The following is a 17,290-nucleotide window of genomic DNA, read 5'->3' on the forward strand; positions in this document are numbered from 1 at the left end:
AGAGGGAGGTGAAGGGGATGGAAAGTGTCAATCAATCAAGGGTATTTATTGAGCATTTACTGAGTGCAGAGCACTGTATTAAGTGCTTGGGAGAGTACAGTACAACAGAGTTGCTACAAGTTCCCTGCCCACAAGGAGTTTACAGTCAAGAGGAGCTCACAGTGTCAGATGGTTCTTGGAGAAGTGTCCCAAGCTGCAGGGGTGAGGGCAAAGGAAAGACCCCGAGGATCCCCGGCTTGGGGAGAGATGGGGGGGGTGGTGGTGGTGGAGTGAATTGTACTTTTCCAAAGCGCTTAGTACAGTGCTCTGCCCACAGTAAGCGCTCAATAAATATGATTGAAAGAATGAATGAAAGAATGAAGGCACCCTGGTCCAGACTGGGATGAGAAGGGAAATCAATTACCAGAAGGGGTCTGGCCACCTGACTATCTCCATGGCCCAGCTAGGAGCTGAGTGGTGGTGGGGAGCTAAAGGATCCCAATAAAACACAGTTGGAATGGAGCTGCCCTCCTGACCCAGGGAAGGCAGGACCCTCACTAAACAATGGCTAGGCTTCCAATGAGCTCAAGGCAAGAAGCGGGGGACGTTGGGAAGGGAACCAACGGCAGGAAAAAAACCAGACTAGCTACAACTGTGGGAAGCAGAGTGGCTGGAAAAGAGCACGGGCCTGGGAGTCAGAGGACCTAGGTTCTAATCCCAGCTCCACCACTTGCCTGCTGTGTAAATCACTTCCCTTCTCTGGGTCTCAAGTCCCTCATCTGCAAAATGGGGATTCAATCCCTGTTCTCTCTCCTATTTAGACTGTAAGCCCCATGTGGGACCTGATCGCTTTGTATCTAAGCCAGGACTTAGTAGAGTGCTTGAGACATAGTCTGCGCTTAACAAATACCACTATTATTATTATTATTATTATTAACAAATACCATAAAAAAATACTGTTGGTGAAGAACATTTCAGGATCAAGATGGCTAGCGCTCCAGCCTTGGGAGCCTCCCCTGGCCAGGCCCGGTTCAATCAATCAATGGTATTTATCGAGGGTTTATTGTGTGCAGGGCACTGTACTAAGCACTTGGGAGAGTACAATGCAAGAGAGCTGGACAGACAGGTTCCCTGCTCACGGTCCCTGGATAAGAGAGTTGAGGTGGGGGACTGGAGTGGGTGGGAAGTCCTGAGGGAAGGGAGGGGTGGCAGGAACCTGAAGAATCATGACTTTTCACAGAGAGAACAGTGGGGATCGGAACCTTACGTGGGGGCCGGGTGGACGTTGAAGATGATCTGGGGCCGGGGCGGGGCCCACTCGACAGGTTCCCTGCTCACGGTCCCTGGATAAGAGAGTTGAGGTGGGGGACTGGAGTGGGTGGGAAGTCCTGAGGGAAGGGAGGGGTGGCAGGAACCTGAAGAATCATGACTTTTCACAGAGAGAACAGTGGGGATCGGAACCTTACGTGGGGGCCGGGTGGACGTTGAAGATGATCTGGGGCCGGGGCGGGGCCCACTCCAGGTTTCCTCGCACTCTGATGCGCAGCTTGTAGATGTCAGCGTGCTGCCCATCATCTGGGGAGATGGGCAGTGAGTCAGGAATGGGCAGGAGCTGGGGAGAGAGAGGACCAGTACCAGATTTATATCCACCTTACTTCAACCCCGGAACCAAGTAAGAAAGAAAGCACGCTGTGAAGCATGCCCGAGCAACCATGTGTGTACTGGCCAGGCTGACACTTCGTATGAGCTGACCTTCTGGGGCTTGTTCGGTTACATTATTCTCTGACTTTCATGGGGCGCCTTCCTTCTCACTTCTACACACGACTTTGCTCCCAGCAAGTTCTGGGACGTCTCATCCCACGACAGTCAGGTGGGGGTGGGGGGGTGTCGTGCTTTCGTTTCCCCTCACTTGCCCCTGTAGCCGGGACCCGAATCTCTAGACTCGGTGACTGCATTTCAGGGACTGATTTGAAGGAGTGTCTGCAGCCCAAGGTTTCATCTGTCAGCTCACCAGCAGTCAGCTCACCAGTGAAACATCTGGGAGAAGGATCCGCCAGCATGAATGACATCACACCAAGAGTCGAAATCAAAAGGATAGGTCTCCTTTGACAGGGGTTGTATCCCCTCTCGTCTGAAGGACTAGTGGGAGATTGAGCCACAGTTAATTCCCAGGCCTCTCTGCTCTATCCACTGCTTCTCCACCTGGGCCAGCCACAATTTGAGTCTTCTGGCTCTGCCCTAAGAGGACCCAAGCCATCAGGACGGGCACAGATCAAATGAACCTCTGGGGGTGGACACTGGTTCACTGGCGAGCACTGGGGTGCCCTTAACAGCTAGGCTATATCATGGTGGAGGACTCAAAGGAAGCTTCAGGAGGCTCAGCTTAGGCCAGTGGGGCAAGGACTCATGATCACCTAAGAAAATGCAGAGAAATGTAGTGCTCTTTGGTATGAGCGCCCAGAGCTGAAATAGAGCCCTAAAATCTTGCTTCAGCAGTGGCTCAGTGAAAGTTTTCCATCACTACTCTCTTACAACGGTGTCCAGCGCAGGCCCAAATTCTGGGGCCCAGAAGAGTCCTGGCTGGACCCCAGGACCACACCCCATAGCCCAACCCCAGCCCAGGGGGCTTGGCCTCACAGCCAGGTTAGGGGCGCTGGAACTATCCTCTCGTCTGTTAGAGCTTTTGAGATTTCTAGCCCCAGAAAGTTCAGAGGAATTTCTCCACAGGCCGGGTTGTTTGTATGTGTTAGTGTGTGTGCCCGGAGATGTAAAATAATAACTGTGGCATTTAAGTGCTTACTATGTGCCAAGTACTGTTCTAAGCACTGGGGTAGATAGAAGGTAATCAGGTTGTCCCACGTGGGGCTCAGTCTTAATCTCCCTTTTACAGATGAGGGAACTGAGGCACAGAGAAGTGAAGTGACTTGCCCAAGGTCACAGAGCAGACAAGTAGCAGGACCTCTGCTCCCAGACCTGTGCTCTTTGGGCCCCTCTCCCTGGAAGCCCCCATCCCACCAGGCTGAAGAGGTCCCAAACAGGTGGGCCCTGAGGCCTGCTCAGTCCCCTTCCTTCTACTCTAACGGTCCACGCAGGCCAAACCCGGGCTCCAGGTACTTAGGCCATTACTCTGGGGGGGGGGGTTCTGATGCCAGAGCCCTGGAAGTGGTGGCCCAGCAGGCAGCAGACTAACTCGTTTTCCCTGGGATTGTCCTCACCTTCTGTGGGGCGTCGTGTTCTGGGACCAACCACTCCAGCTCTGAGGCAGCCGGAAGCTGCATCCCCTCAAACTGCTTCAGGAGCCCCATGGCCACTGCCTCCGCCGACGTGGAGTTCAGGAAGCAGTGAGAGCTGAAAAACAAGAGAAAACCCAGAGACTGAGTATAGGGGGTGGCCACGGGGGCAGGCGGACCAGAGAAACAGCCTAAAATTCAGATGGGATACTCTGAACAGGGGAACAGGGATGGGGCCATTTCCGGGTCAGTGATCTCAACTGAAATCTGGTGTGTCTTTCTGCATCTACTCTGGCTTGCTGTGACCTAGAAAGAGGCTCCGTTCCCATCTCGGGGTCTTTCTGGAGGAAAAAAAGATATTGTTGCTCAGAGAGATTCTAAGCTCAGGACCGGAGAAGCTACGGGGGGATTCCTGGGGCTGCTTCGAACAGCTGTGGATGGCAGGGAGATAATTTTGTGGCTCCTGGAGGCATTTAGGTGGGGCGCTCCCAGGCGCCTGTGCAATCCAACTCCTAGGATGTCCCCAGGACCAGGGCATCAGGGCTTTTATCCCCCAGAGCCAAAGCCAAAGAATGGAGAAACCTAGACTGTCATTCTGGACCCCTCCATCTCGCTTACCTGGGACTCTATAGTTTTCTGTTCCAGGGTAAGACCTCATGACAGACATATCATGACACACCCGCTCATCTGCCTGGAACTCCCTCCCTCTCCATATCTGACAACTGTCCTCCCCATCTTCAAAACCCATAACTCCTTCAGGAAGGTTTCCGGTCAATCACTCAATCGATGGCATTTATTGAGCTGTCACTATGAGTAGAACACTGTACTAAGCTTGAGGTAGGTCCAATGCAACAGAATCAGCAGACACGATCCCTACTCATAACGAGCTTACAGTCTAGAGGGGGAGACAGACATTACTATAAATAAGTGATTTATATTATATAATTTAAAGCCACGTACATATATGCTGTGGGGTGAGGGTGGGGCGACTATCAAAAGCCCAAAGGTCACAGGTCCAAGGCCACAGATGATGCAGATGGGAGAACGAGCCAGTGGAAAGAGACTAATCTCTCATCTGCCCACCCTGTTTTCTCTCCTTGCATCACCTATGCACTTGAACCTGTACCTACTAAACACTTAGGTGTTCATCCGACCCTTACTTCACTTATGTACCTATTTTTATATTCTGTTGCTTCTCCCACCTGCAATTTTTTTCATTATTATTATTATATTTGTTAAGTGCTTGCAATGGAACAAGTCGTCTACAATAGATGCTTAGAATTCCTTAACTCCCATTCTCTCCTAGACCCCCTCCAATCTGGCTTCCGTCTCTTCCACTCTACCGAGACTGCTCTCTCTAAGGTCACCCATGACCTCCTTCTTGCCAAATCCAATGGCTCCTACTCCATTCTGATCCTCCTTGACCTCTCTGCTGCCTTTGACACTGTCGACCATCCCCTCCTCCTCCATACCTTATCTCACCTTGGCTTCACGGACTCTGTCCTCTCCCGGTTCTCCTCTTACCTCTCTGGCCGGTCATTCTCGGTCTCCTTCGCTGGCGCCTCCTCCCCCTCCCATCCTTTAACTGTTGGAGTTCCTCAAGGGTCAGTTCTTGGCCCTCTTCTGTTCTCCATTTACACTCACTCCCTCGGTGAACTCATACGCTCTCACGGCTTGGACTACCGTCTCTACGCAGATGACACGCAGATCTACATCTCCGCCCCTGTCCTCTCCCCCTCCCTTCAGGCTCGCATCTCCTCCCGCCTCCGGGACGTCTCCACCTGGATGTCGGCCCGCCACCTAAAACTCAACATGAGCAAGACTGAGCTCCTCATCTTCCCTCCCAAACCCGGTCCTCTCCCAGACTTCTCTATCACCGTCGATGGCACGACCATCCTTCCCGTCTCTCGGGCCCGCAATCTCGGTGTCATCCTTGACTCGTCTCTCTCGTTCACCCCACACATCCTATCCGTTACCGAGACCTGCCGGTTTCACCTCTACAATATTGCCAAGATCTGCCCTTTCCTCTCCACCCAGACGGCTACCTTACTGTTACAGGCTCTCGTTATATCCCGGCTAGACTACTGTGTCAGCCTTCTCTCTGACCTCCCTTCCTCCTCTCTCGCCCCGCTCCGGTCTATTCTTCACTCCGCTGCCCGGCTCCTCTTCCTGCAGAAACGATCTGGGCATGTCACTCCCCTTCTTAAACAACTCCAGTGGTTGCCTATCAACCTCCGCTCCAAACAAAAACTCCTCACTCTAGGCTTCGAGGCTCTCCATCACCTTGCCCCTTCCTACCTCTCCTCCCTTCTCTCTTTCTACCGCCCACCCCGCACGCTCCGCTCCTCTGCCGCCCACCTCCTCACCGTCCCTCGGTCTCGCCTATCCCGCCGTCGACCCCTGGGTCACGTCCTCCCGCGGTCCCGGAACGCCCTCCCTCCTCACCTCCGCCAAACTGATTCTCTTTCCCTCTTCAAAACCCTACTTAAAACTCACCTCCTCCAAGAGGCCTTCCCAGACTGAGCTCCTCTTCTCCCTTTACTCCCTCTGCCACCCCCCCTTTACCTCTCCGCAGCTAAACCCTCTTTTTCCCCTTTTCCCTCTGCTCCTCCACCTCTCCCTCCCCATCCCCACAGCACTGTACTCGTCCGCTCAACTGTATATATTTTCATTACCCAATTTATTTTGTTAATGAATTGTACATCGCCTTGATTCTATTTAGTTGCCATTGTTTTTACGAGATGTTCTTCCCCTTGACTCTATTTATTGCCATTGTTCTTGTCTGTCCATCTCCCCCGATTAGACCGTAAGCCCGTCAAACGGCAGGGACTGTCTCTATCTGTTGCCGACTTGTTCATCCCAAGCGCTTAGTACAATGCTCTGCACATAGTAAGCGCTCAATAAATACTATTGAATGAATGAATGAACTGTTCTAAGTGCTGGAGTAGATACCAGAGAAGCAGGTCAGACAGTCCTACGTGGGGCTCACAGTCTAAGTAGAAGGGGCAACAGGTACTGTTTACAATTTTACTGTGTACTGTTTTACAGGTGAGGAAATGGTGACTGGCACATTGTCACACAGCAAGCAATTGGTGGACCCAAGATTGGAACACAGGTCCTCTGAGTTATCTTAATATCGCTCTCCCCTGCTAAACTCACCTTATTAAAAACATCGCCCCTGCCCTCCTCCCTTCCTTAACGTCTATTTTTAACCACTCAATCTCCAACGGCTCCTTCCCCTCTGCCTTCAAACATGCCCACGTCTCCCCCATCCTAAAAAAACCCGCTCTTGACCCCACTTCCCCCTCCAGTTATCACCCTATCTCCCTACTACCCTTCCTTTCCAAAATCCTAGAACGAGTCGTCTACGATCGCTGCTTAGAACTCCTTAACTCCCATTCTCTCCTGGACCCCCTCCGATCTGGCTTCCGTCCCCTCCACTCTACCGAGACTGCTCTCTCTAAGGTCACCCGTGACCTCATTCTCGCCAAATCCAATGGCTCCTACTCCATTCTGATCCTCCTTGACCTCTCTTCTGCCTTTGACACTGTCGACCATCCCCTCCTCCTCCATACCTTATCTCACCTTGGCTTCACGGACTCTGTCCTCTCCCGGTTCTCCTCTTACCTCTCTGGCCGGTCATTCTCGGTCTCCTTCGCTGGCGCCTCCTCCCCCTCCCATCCTTTAACTGTTGGAGTTCCTCAAGGGTCAGTTCTCGGCCCTCTTCCGTTCTCCATTTACACTCACTCCCTCGGTGAACTCATTCGCTCTCACGGCTTGGACTACCGTCTCTACGCAGATGACACGCAGATCTACATCTCCGCCCCTGTCCTCTCCCCCTCCCTTCGGGCTCGCATCTCCTCCCGCCTCCGGGACGTCTCCACCTGGATATCGGCCCTCCACCTAAAACTCAACGTGAGCGAGACTGAGCTCCTCATATTCCCTCCCAAGCCCGGTCCTCTCCCAGACTTCCCTATCACCGTGGATGGCAAAACCATCCTTCCCGTCTCTCGGGCCCGCAATCTCGGTGTCATCCTTGACTCGTCTCTCTCGTTCACCCTACACATCCTATCCGTTACCGAGACCTGCCGGTTTCACCTATACAATATCGCCAAGATCCGCCCTTTCCTCTCCACCCAAACGCCTACCTTACTGTTACAGGCTCTCGTTATATCCCGGCTAGACTACCGTGTCAGCCTTCTCTCCGACCTCCCTTCCTCCTCTCTCGCCCCGCTCCAGTCTATTCTTCACTCGGCTGCCCGGCTCATCTTCCTGCAGAAATGATCTGGGCATGTCACTCCCCTTCTTCAACACCTCCAGTGGTTGCCTATCAACCTCTGCTCCAAACAAAAACTGCTCACTCTAGGCTTCAAGGCTCTACGTCACCTTGCCCCTTCCTACCTCTCCTCCCTTCTCTCTTTCTACCGCCCACCCCGCACACTCCACTCCTCTGCCGCCCACCTCCTCACCGTCCCTCGGTCTCGCCTATCCCGCCGTCGTCCCCTGGGCCACGTCCTCCCGCAGTCCCGGAATGCCCTCCCTCCTCACCTCCGCCAAACTAATTTTCTTCCCCTCTTCAAAACCCTATTTAAAACTCACCTCCTCCAAGAGGCCTTCCCAGACTGAGCTCCCCTTCTCCCTCTACTCCCTTTACTGATCCCCCTTCACCTCTCCGCAGCTTAACCCTCTTTCCCCCCATTTCCCTCTGCTCCTCTACCTCTCCCTTCCCATCCCCACAGCACTGTACTCGTCTGCTCAACTGTATATATTTTCATTACCCTATTTATTTTGTTAATGAAATGTACATCACCTTGATTCTATTTAGTTGCCATTGTTTTTACGAGATGTTCTTCCCCTTGACTCTATTTATTGCCATTGTTCTTGTTCTTCTGTCCGTCTCCCCCGATTAGACTGTAAGCCCATCAAAGGGCAGGGACTGTCTCTATCTGTTGCCCACTTGTTCATTCCAAGTGCTTAGAACAGTGCTCTGCACATAGTAAGTGCTCAATAAATACTATTGAATGAATGAATAAACTGTAGGCTCCTTGAAGGCAGGGGGTCTTGCCTACCTACCCTATCATACTCTCCTGAACACTTACTACAGTGCTAGGCAGATGGTAAGCTTTCAGTAAGTGTCAGTGATTGATTGACTGATTGGATGACCCATCTCACCCATTACGCTATCTGACAGTGGTACCAAAAAACGCAGAGAAGATGACGAGGTTGTCCTTCTTACCATCTACCTGCCAATTTTAACCTATTTTGTTCTCAATGTCCCTGCCTACTTATACTCTTTTCAAGTCTTTCAATGTCATTAGATTTTCCCTCCAAAAAGCAAGGATGGACCATTACTAACCCTTCTTGAATCTCCTGAGATTTTTTTGCCTGCACAACTTCTTGACTTAATAATGTTGGTATTTGTTAAGCGCTTACTATGTGCAGAGCACTGTTCTAAGCGCTGGGGTAGACACAGGGGAATCAGGTTGTCCCACGTGGGGCTCACAGTCTTAATCCCCATTTTACAGATGAGGGAACTGAGGCACAGAGAAGTTAAGTGACTTGCCCACAGTCACACAGCTGACAAGTGGCAGAGCTGGGATTCGAACTCATGAGCCCTGACTCCAAAGCCCGTGCTCTTTCCACTGCGCCCGCATGGTGTGGTAAACTAAGGGGAGATGAAGAGCAGACCCAGAGATCAAAGACCATTCCGCCCTGAGTCTGCTCAACTGGTTCTGCTGGCACCTCGCCGCCGCCTCTGTTCTCTTCCCCTTGGTCCCTTCACTAAGACACCTGGGATTGGCTGGACCTACTCACTCTCCCTAGTTCTTATCACTCCTAAGCCCCGCTTCTCAGCTTTGCCTCCCTTCCACATCACCACAACTCACTCCTTTTGCTCTCCTCCCCTCACCTCTCCACAGCACTTATATATATCTTATATATATACAGCCTCTCGTAATATCCCGGCTAGACTACTGTGTCAGGCTTCTCTCTGATCTCCCTTCCTCCTGTCTCTCCCCGCTCCGGTCTATTCTTCACTCCGCTGCCCGGCTCATCTTCCTGCAGAAACGTTCTGGGCATGTCACTCCCCTTCTTAAAAACCTCCAGTGGTTGCCTATCAACCTCTGCACAAAACAAAAACTTCTCACTTTAGACTTCAAGGCTCTCCATCACCCTACCCCTTCCTACCTCTCCTCCCTTCTCTCTTTCTACCGCCCACCCCGCACGCTCCACTCCTCCGCCGCCCACCTCCTCACCGTCCCTCGGTCTCGCCTATCCCGCCGTCGACCCCTGGGCCACGTCCTCCCGCGGTCCTGGAACGCCCTCCCTCCTCACCTCCGCCAGGCTAATTCTCTTCCCCTCTTCAAAACCCTACTTAAAACTCACCTCCTCCAAGAGGCCTTCCCAGACTGAGCTCCCCCTTTTCCCTCTGCTCCCTCTACCCCCCACTTCACCTCTCCGCAGCTAAACCCTCTTCTCCTCCCTCTCCCTCTGCTCCTCCCCCTCTCCCTTCCCATCCCCTCAGCACTGTACTCGTCCGCTCGACTGTATATATCTTCATCACCATATTTTGTTTAATGAGATGTACATCTCCCTGATTCTATTTATTTGCTATTGTTTTAATGAGATGTTCTTCCCCTTGACTCTATTTATTGCCATTGTTCTTGTCTGTCCGTCTCCTCCGATTAGACTGTAAGCCCGTCAAACGGCAGGGACTGTCTCTATCTGTTGCCGATTTGTACATTCCAAACGCTTAGTACAGTGCTCTGCACATAGTAAGCGCTCAATAAATACTATTGAATGAATTAATCTATAATTCTATTTATTTACAGATACCTGTTTACTTGTATTGATGTCTGTCTCCTCCCCTCTAGAGTGTAAACCCGTTATGGGCAGGGACTGTCTCTCTTTATTGTTGCACTGTACTTTCCAAGCGCTTAGTACAGCGCTCTGCACTCAATAAGCACTCAATACAACTGAATGAATGAACCTCTGCCTTAAGCCCTCCCTCCCTCTTCATAACCAACGGACCCCAGCTCTCTCCATCTTCAAAGCTCTTCTGAAATTACGCCTCCTCCAGGAGGCCCTCCGTGATTAATCTTTAGCTTACCAAGCTATACCCCCCAACTGCCACTTCAGCAACTAAATTCTCAACCTTCCACACCACTTATGTAAAGATCTTACAAAACCTATCGCTTAACCACTAGCTCCAGTACATACACCTCTCCTTCCTCCTGTCTGTAATTTATCTCAGTGCCTTTCTCCCCAGGTCGTGTCTACTAATTCTATCGTCTCCTCCCGAGTGCTTAGTACAGTGCTCGACACCCAGCAGGAGCTCAATAAATACCATCAATCCATTTAGTGGATTGAGCACAGGCCTGGGAATTAGAAGGACCCAGGTTCTAATATAATTTCCACCAATTGCATGCTGTATGACCTTGGGAAAGTCACTTAAAGTTTCTGGGGCTCAGTTACCTTATCTGTAAAATGGAATTGAGACGGTGAGCCCTCTGTGGGGCAGGGACTGTGTCCAACCTGATTAGCTTGTATCTACCCCAGCGCTTAGTACCGTACCACAGGAAGCCCTTAACAAATATCATTAAAAAGCTTTAACCTATTCCCTCTGGGCTCCACCTCCTCCCTCCTCTCCCCACCGTCCTGGAGAGTTCTCTCTCCTCCTCACCCCTCGGGGCAGAGGTTTCCCCAGGAGATACGTACAAGGTCTCTGTGGAGAGGACGGATCTGCTGCTGGATGCCGTGCTTCTCTTGATGTCAGCATCTAAGTGGAAATTAAAGGAGTGAGGGGGCTGAGGGAGAGAAGGAGGCAGAGCGGGGCAAGGGATCGTGGAGGCATCACATGACCCCCAGCTCGACGTTCTGCAGGGCGGCGCTGTAGTTCTTCTACGCAGACACACAGCGGGGGTTACGGGTGTCAGCGCAGGGTGGGCTTTTCTAAGTCACTGGATGCACACTACCGGGGGAAGGTTAGGCAGGGTCACTGACATAAAGCACAGCACCAGTGGGCTCAGGGCCATTGTGGATTCAGGCACAAAGGGCCATTGTGGATTCAGGCACGGACCCATGCACACGAGGAAAAGAAGGGAGGTTTTTGTCGGTCTAATCGGTGTGTGAGAATCAGAAAGAAGAGGTGGCGTCCTGAGAAGGCAGGCTCAAATCCAAAGAAAGGGGAAAATGAGAAACAAACAAGCCTCGTCCAACCCTGCCCTGACACTTCCTCTCCCTGGCGCGCCTTGGCATGCTCCTCTGTCCCCGGGCAGATTACAAAGAAGGGCCCCTTGGGGAAATCTCTCTTAAAAGGGCAGGAACAAAGAATCTTCAACTACAAACTGGGCTTCTTTTGTGGATTTCATCCTCCGCTGATACCCAGTGGGAAGGAATCCATCTGTATTCCAAGGACTTCCGAAAAAACAACTGGACAGCACACAGATTTGTATGGAAATCAGTTCAACAGATTCGTTCCTACAGTTGGGTCTAATTTGGGGAGAATCACTCATTCATTCAATTATATTCATTGAGCGCTTACTGTGTGCAAAGCACCATACTAAGAGCTTGGGAGAGTACAATACAACAATAACCAGACACATTCCGGTAGACTGAGGTTTCTGGAGAGGGGAATTATCTAAGGTCTTTTGAGAAGCCAGGAGAGGAGCCTACCTGGGTCAAGAAATCTGCAGAGGCTTTCGCGTGCACACACCCACACACAGAGCAGAGCAGACGCACATAGGAATGGAGCTGCCATCTGCTCCCCATAAGGGAAGAAACTAAGGTAAGTGAATGTTAGCAAAGCCAAGGGTACTTAACTTTTACAAATCTAGGCGACAGATTGCAACTCATTCCATTCATTCCAATGAACTACTCCTTGCCTGCTCTGGAGAGTCCTGGGAAAGCAGTTAGAAAAAGCTGAGCTTTCAGGCTCCGGCCACTGCCAGACCCCTCCTTTCCCTGCTCCCAACTCTCCCTCAAGGACATTCCCGGAGGCTGGCCGCCGCTGCCTACCAGGCACCCCCTAAGGCAGGGGTGGAGAAGGATGGCAGGAGCAACCTTCCTGTGGCTCCCCACTCTGCACCAGGCTTTTTCCCCCAATGTGTGAAGAACAAAGCCCTTCGGGTAGGAGAAGCAAGCACAGAAAGGAAGGTGTACGAGAGAGTAAGAGAGGAAGCCTCCTGCTTGCTCTCCCGTCGCGTTCTAAGGCCATGGCCCTCCCAAAGGAAATGGGATAGTGTGACAAGCACCTGTGGTCACGTCCTGGGAACTTTGGCAATCTGTACAGTGCGAATGACTTCCCTTCTCCTCGCTTTAATCAATCACTGGTGCTTACTGAGCATTTACTGTGGGCATGGCTCTGAAGCCACATTCCCCACTACCCAGACTTTCCCATAGCAGGCCAAGAATCAGGACCTACCAGCTAGGAGATGCAGATCCAAGAACACAGAGGTGGGGAATTCAATTTACTGTGCTGAGGCGCTAATCTGATTGGAAACTGCAGCTCTCACCCAGTTCCCCAGGAGCCCTGCTGCTCCCCGTGACTCTTGAGACAGACCCGAGAGAAGCAAGCAAGCTCACACACAATGATGCCCACACCTGCACACGGTGATGCCCACACCCACACATAATTACACACAAACAAACTACAGGGGCGAGGGTTTGGGGGGCAGGGGGAGGGGAGGGAGGCACTCCGACACGGGCTACCTGAAAACAACGAGGCCATTGACACTGACAGTCCGTTCTTGGACATGTGAATCAGGTTAGATCCATCGCTACCATCTGCGTGACAACGGTGACAAAAGGGTGCACTTCAGAGCTCAGCTAGGAGGAAGGAAAGGACCCGGGGCCAGGAACGGGTAGAGGGAAGAGAGCTGGGCACCTGCCATACCTGCTCTTTGGGGCCGAACTCAAAGTCTCTCTCTGAAAATGGAGACCCTCCCTAGATAAACATGAACTTCCCATCCCCCAGGCATGGTTTGCATGGCAGATCCCTGGGGGATTGCCATTTCCCTTCCCCCTACCCCAACCCAGGAAGCACAATTCAGATCTGGCCTGCAGAACCTTACCACTTTCCCAGCCAGCTGGGAGGGGCAACGGCCAAGACGCTAAGGCTGCATTACCTCCAGCCTGGGAAAGCGGATGGCCCAGATTTCCCACTTAAACCTCCCTTCCAGCCTCATCCAAAGATCTGCCCAGTTTGCCTAAAGTATTTACGGATTCCTTTCGGAACTGGGTTCATCAGCCTTCTCCGGCCGCCTCGGGGCCCTGGTACAGAAAGTGGGTCCACCGACTGAAGGAGCTTTTCACACACAGTGGGGAAAACGGCGTGTTCTGAAGCCAGATTCATTGATCGGTTCCATCCCAATCGGAATGCCACGCACAACACTGATGGCCATCCTGCCTGGCAGTGAAAGGACAGTCTTTTCCTCTCCTTCCTATCTAAAATGGACAAGCATACGCCAGGAATAACAGAATCTGTCTCAACTGCCTGGTGAGCTAAAGGGCAATCTAAGGTTTCCCTCCTCCAAAACTCTTCATCCCTAAAGGAACACAACTTCAAAATGGTGCCATAACCATACTCAATTCAAGTTGGGGTCCTGAAGAACCACGTTCCATGTCCAGAGGTGGGGGGTGTTTTTGGTTTTTGGGTTTATTTGCGGTATATTTAAGTGCGTACCATCTGTCAAACACTGTTCTAAGCGCTGGGGTAGATACAAATTAATTAGGTATGGCACAGTCCCTGTCTCGCATGGGGCTCGCTGTCTAAACAGGAAGGAGAACGGGAAAACTGAGGCCCAGAAAATGAGGTAACTTGTCCAAGTTCATACAGCAGACAAGTGGCGGAGCCAGTCCTCTGACTCCCAGGCCTGGGCTCTTTCCACTAGGCCATACTGCTTCCAAATGGGCAAATGGAAGTGACGGACTGACAGCTAAAGAAAACAAAGCCTAGAAAGCAGCAACATGCTCTCCGCCACTTCTGGCGCTAAATGCTTTGCCTGGCACATAGTATAAGCCCTTAACAAATACCATTAAAACAAATTAACTAGCGGGTGGGGCCAGGGTGAAGGTGGGAGGGGAAGTGGCTTTCGGCAGGGTTTATTGTAATGAAAACTGTTTCTTGAGGATGTTTCCGAGGGTGGCGGTTTCCGGGGGAGAACCCCTGAGAAGGGACTTTCACTCTGCCAAAGCAGTGGGGAAAGCTCCACCGTGGCCTGGAGAACAGGTGGCCACGCCCCAGGCAGCTAGTCATCCAGGACCCACGGAGCCACCGTCACGGCAGCTTGCTGCCCCGAGAAGATGCCACAAAAGCCTCGCTCCCCACCAGAACAAGAAGGGATCACCTCAGCTGTCCGGTGGAGGGCTCCTGGGGCGGAGATACTGGCCTAATGGCCTAGGGAAGGAAGGGACTCGAGCAGGGAACGTTAAAGGCGAACGGTGAGTACCCCTTACCTTGTATCTCAAATTCGTCCACCTCGTCAGCTGAGCCGGAGTCAGAGAGCCGTGCCGAGTCCCGGGAGCTGAGCTGGGAGCCGCTGGAGGTTGCCAGGAAGCCTACGGGGTCGGGGGAGAGGAGATGCTAAAGTACAGAGATGCTGGGCCCCACCCAACGTTGGCAGGGAGGTTTTGAGATCCTGACGGCGGGAGAGACCAAAGGGCAACTGGCCGAAGGAGACCCACGGGGCAGGGGAAAACAACTCATCTCCACGGTATGTCAGGTGTCAGATTTTCCGCCTGCACATCTTCCCAGACTAAGCCCCCCTTTTCCTCTGCTCCCCTTCCCCGCCCCTCCCCCCAACGCACTCTCTTTTCTCTACTCCCCTCCCTGCCCCACAGCACTTGTGTATATAGGTACATATTTATAATTCTATTTATTTTTGATTAATGATGGGTATAGATCTGTAATTCCTTTGATTTATAATGATGCTACTGATGCCTGTTTACTTGTTTTGATGTCTGTCTCCCCCATTCTACACTGTGAGACCGTTGTGGGCAGGGACTATTTCTATTGCTGAAGTGTACTTCCCAGGCTCTTAACACAGTGCTCTGCACAAAGTGAGTGCTTAATAAATATGATTGAATGAATGAATCTATGCCTTCGGGGCAGGAAGGAGAACCCTGGAACTCCACATCTCAGATTGTCATCCGCTGTTGCATAAACCTGACAAGAGGAGCAACTTTCACTCCCCTCATCCCGCATGCCCAGCACGAGCTCTCTTAGCCTCTCGGAATCCAAGGGAGTACACTTTCGGGGGGCCCCCAAGTACAATGCATGTTCCTTGGGGCATGGGCATTCATTCAATCTTATTTATTGAGAGCTTACTGTGTGCATAGCGCTTGGAAGAGTACAAAACAGACATTCCCTGCCCACAGTGAGCTTTACAGTGTGGCCACGGCATCAGACAACAGTGGAGGGTGATGATGATGATATTTGTTAAGCGCTTGGTGCCAGGCATAATACGAGCAGCAGGGGCAGACACAAGGTCATCAGGTTGGACACAGTCTCTGTCCCCTGTGAGGCTCACATCTACATGGGAGGGAAAAACCGATACTGAATATCCATTTTACGGATGAGGACACACACAAGGAGAAGTGAAGCGACTTGCCCAAGGTCACAAAGCAGGTAAGTGGCAAAGCTGGAATTAGAACCCAAGTCCTCTGACTCCCAGGCCCATGTTCATTCTGCTACTTTAGGATGCTTCCCTAGGTGGGAAAGAATGTTCTCTTCCTGAAGCTCAGGCATCACTTTTGTTTTGTTCTGTTTTGTTTTGTTGTCTGTCTCCCCTGTTTAGACTGTGGGCCCGTTGTTGGGCAGGGACTGTCTCTGCCTGTTACCAAATTGTACATTCCAAGCGCTTAGTACAGTGCTCCGCACACAGTAAGTGCTCAATAAATACAATTGAAATAAAACTTTTGGAAGTAAGCATAGGACCCTGCTTTGAAAATGGGCCAAAACATAGAACTAACGCTCCCTGCCTGGCGAGAAAAGCCTTGGGGTGAGAAAGAAGAAGCTCGACAATCCCCAAACGACCAACAGAGGTATGGAGATGAAGACTGTGAGCCCTCCCTGGGACAGGGACGGTGTCCAACACCATTATCTTGTATCTACCTCAGCATTTAGAACACTGCCTGGCACACAGTAAGCACTTACCAAATGTCACAATTATTAAGGACACCCCCAAGCACCCAGCAGGGATAAAGGACAGAGGGAAGCATCAGGGCCCAGGTTTCTTCTGAGTCTCCCACTATAGAGGCTCAGCTGAACTCCCCTGGAAGGGGATGTGCTCAAGCCCACCCAGCCCGTTTGGACAGAAACTTCCCAGAAAACAAGGACCGCACTCACTCCCGGCCTCGGCCTCCCCGTAGGCGGGAATCAGGTGATTGGAACGGATCTGCTGCCTCCGCAGGCGGATTTTTTGCTTCAGCTCCTGAATCTCCTTATCGCTCTCGTCCTCCTCCTCCTCTGGGTGCCGGCTCATCATGTTGCACTTCATTAACTCGATGGCAGCAATCAGTGACTCAGAGATGCTGAAGTGGGCATTCTCCTGGGGAAAATGGAGTGGGGAATAAAGGGAATTGATCAATTAACGGTTTGTACTGAGTGCAGAATTAAGCGGTTGGGAGAGTAAAATAACAACAGAGTTGGTGGACAGTTGGATATGTTCCCTGCCCGCAAGGAGCTTAGGGTCTAGAGGGCAAGACAGACAAAGTACATTACGGATATGTACGAAAGTGCTGGGGGGCTGAGGATGGAGTGAATAAAGGGAGCAAATCCATCCATGTACGAAGGCGACGGAAAACGGACAGGGAGAAGGAGAAGAGGGAGGTACAAGAGGGAGAGGGAAGGGGAAAAGAGAGCTTAGTCAGGAAGGCTTCTTGGAGGAGATGTGATTTTATCATGGCTTTGAAGGTGGGGATTGTGGCGGTCTGCCGGAGATAAAGGGGGAGGGAGTTCCAGACCAGAGGAAAGACATGGGCAAGGGAGGGTGTCCACTTAGAGGAGATTGAGGTACAGTGAGTAGGTTGGCATTCGTGCTTAGTGGGCTCAAGGAAACCCAAAGGTTCAACAATTAGGACTC

At 51.7% G+C, this 17,290-nt stretch overlaps 1 protein-coding gene across 4 annotated transcripts in view; it reads right to left on the reverse strand.

Annotated features, from left to right (window-relative positions):
* The window catches only part of RUBCN (rubicon autophagy regulator), an 86,922-nt gene that overhangs the window by 14,413 nt on the left and 55,219 nt on the right, over positions 1-17,290 (reverse strand). For 3 of the 4 annotated variants that reach the window (XM_029063418.1, XM_029063410.1, XM_029063405.1), the window contains 5 exons: positions 16,555-16,756; positions 14,664-14,765; positions 10,926-10,986; positions 3,195-3,327; positions 1,446-1,591 (listed from right to left, as the gene is read on the reverse strand). In XM_029063418.1, coding sequence (XP_028919251.1) covers positions 1,446-1,591; positions 3,195-3,327; positions 10,926-10,986; positions 14,664-14,765; positions 16,555-16,756 — 644 coding nt within the window. Of the gene's footprint in view, positions 1-1,445; positions 1,592-3,194; positions 3,328-10,925; positions 10,987-12,917; positions 12,993-14,663; positions 14,766-16,554; positions 16,757-17,290 lie in introns of all 4 variants that reach the window. The other variant, XM_029063395.1, reaches the window with a different exon arrangement.

The sequence above is a fragment of the Ornithorhynchus anatinus genome, chromosome 1, assembly GCF_004115215.2.
Source record: "Ornithorhynchus anatinus isolate Pmale09 chromosome 1, mOrnAna1.pri.v4, whole genome shotgun sequence".
NCBI classification, from domain to species: Eukaryota; Metazoa; Chordata; class Mammalia; order Monotremata; family Ornithorhynchidae; genus Ornithorhynchus; species Ornithorhynchus anatinus.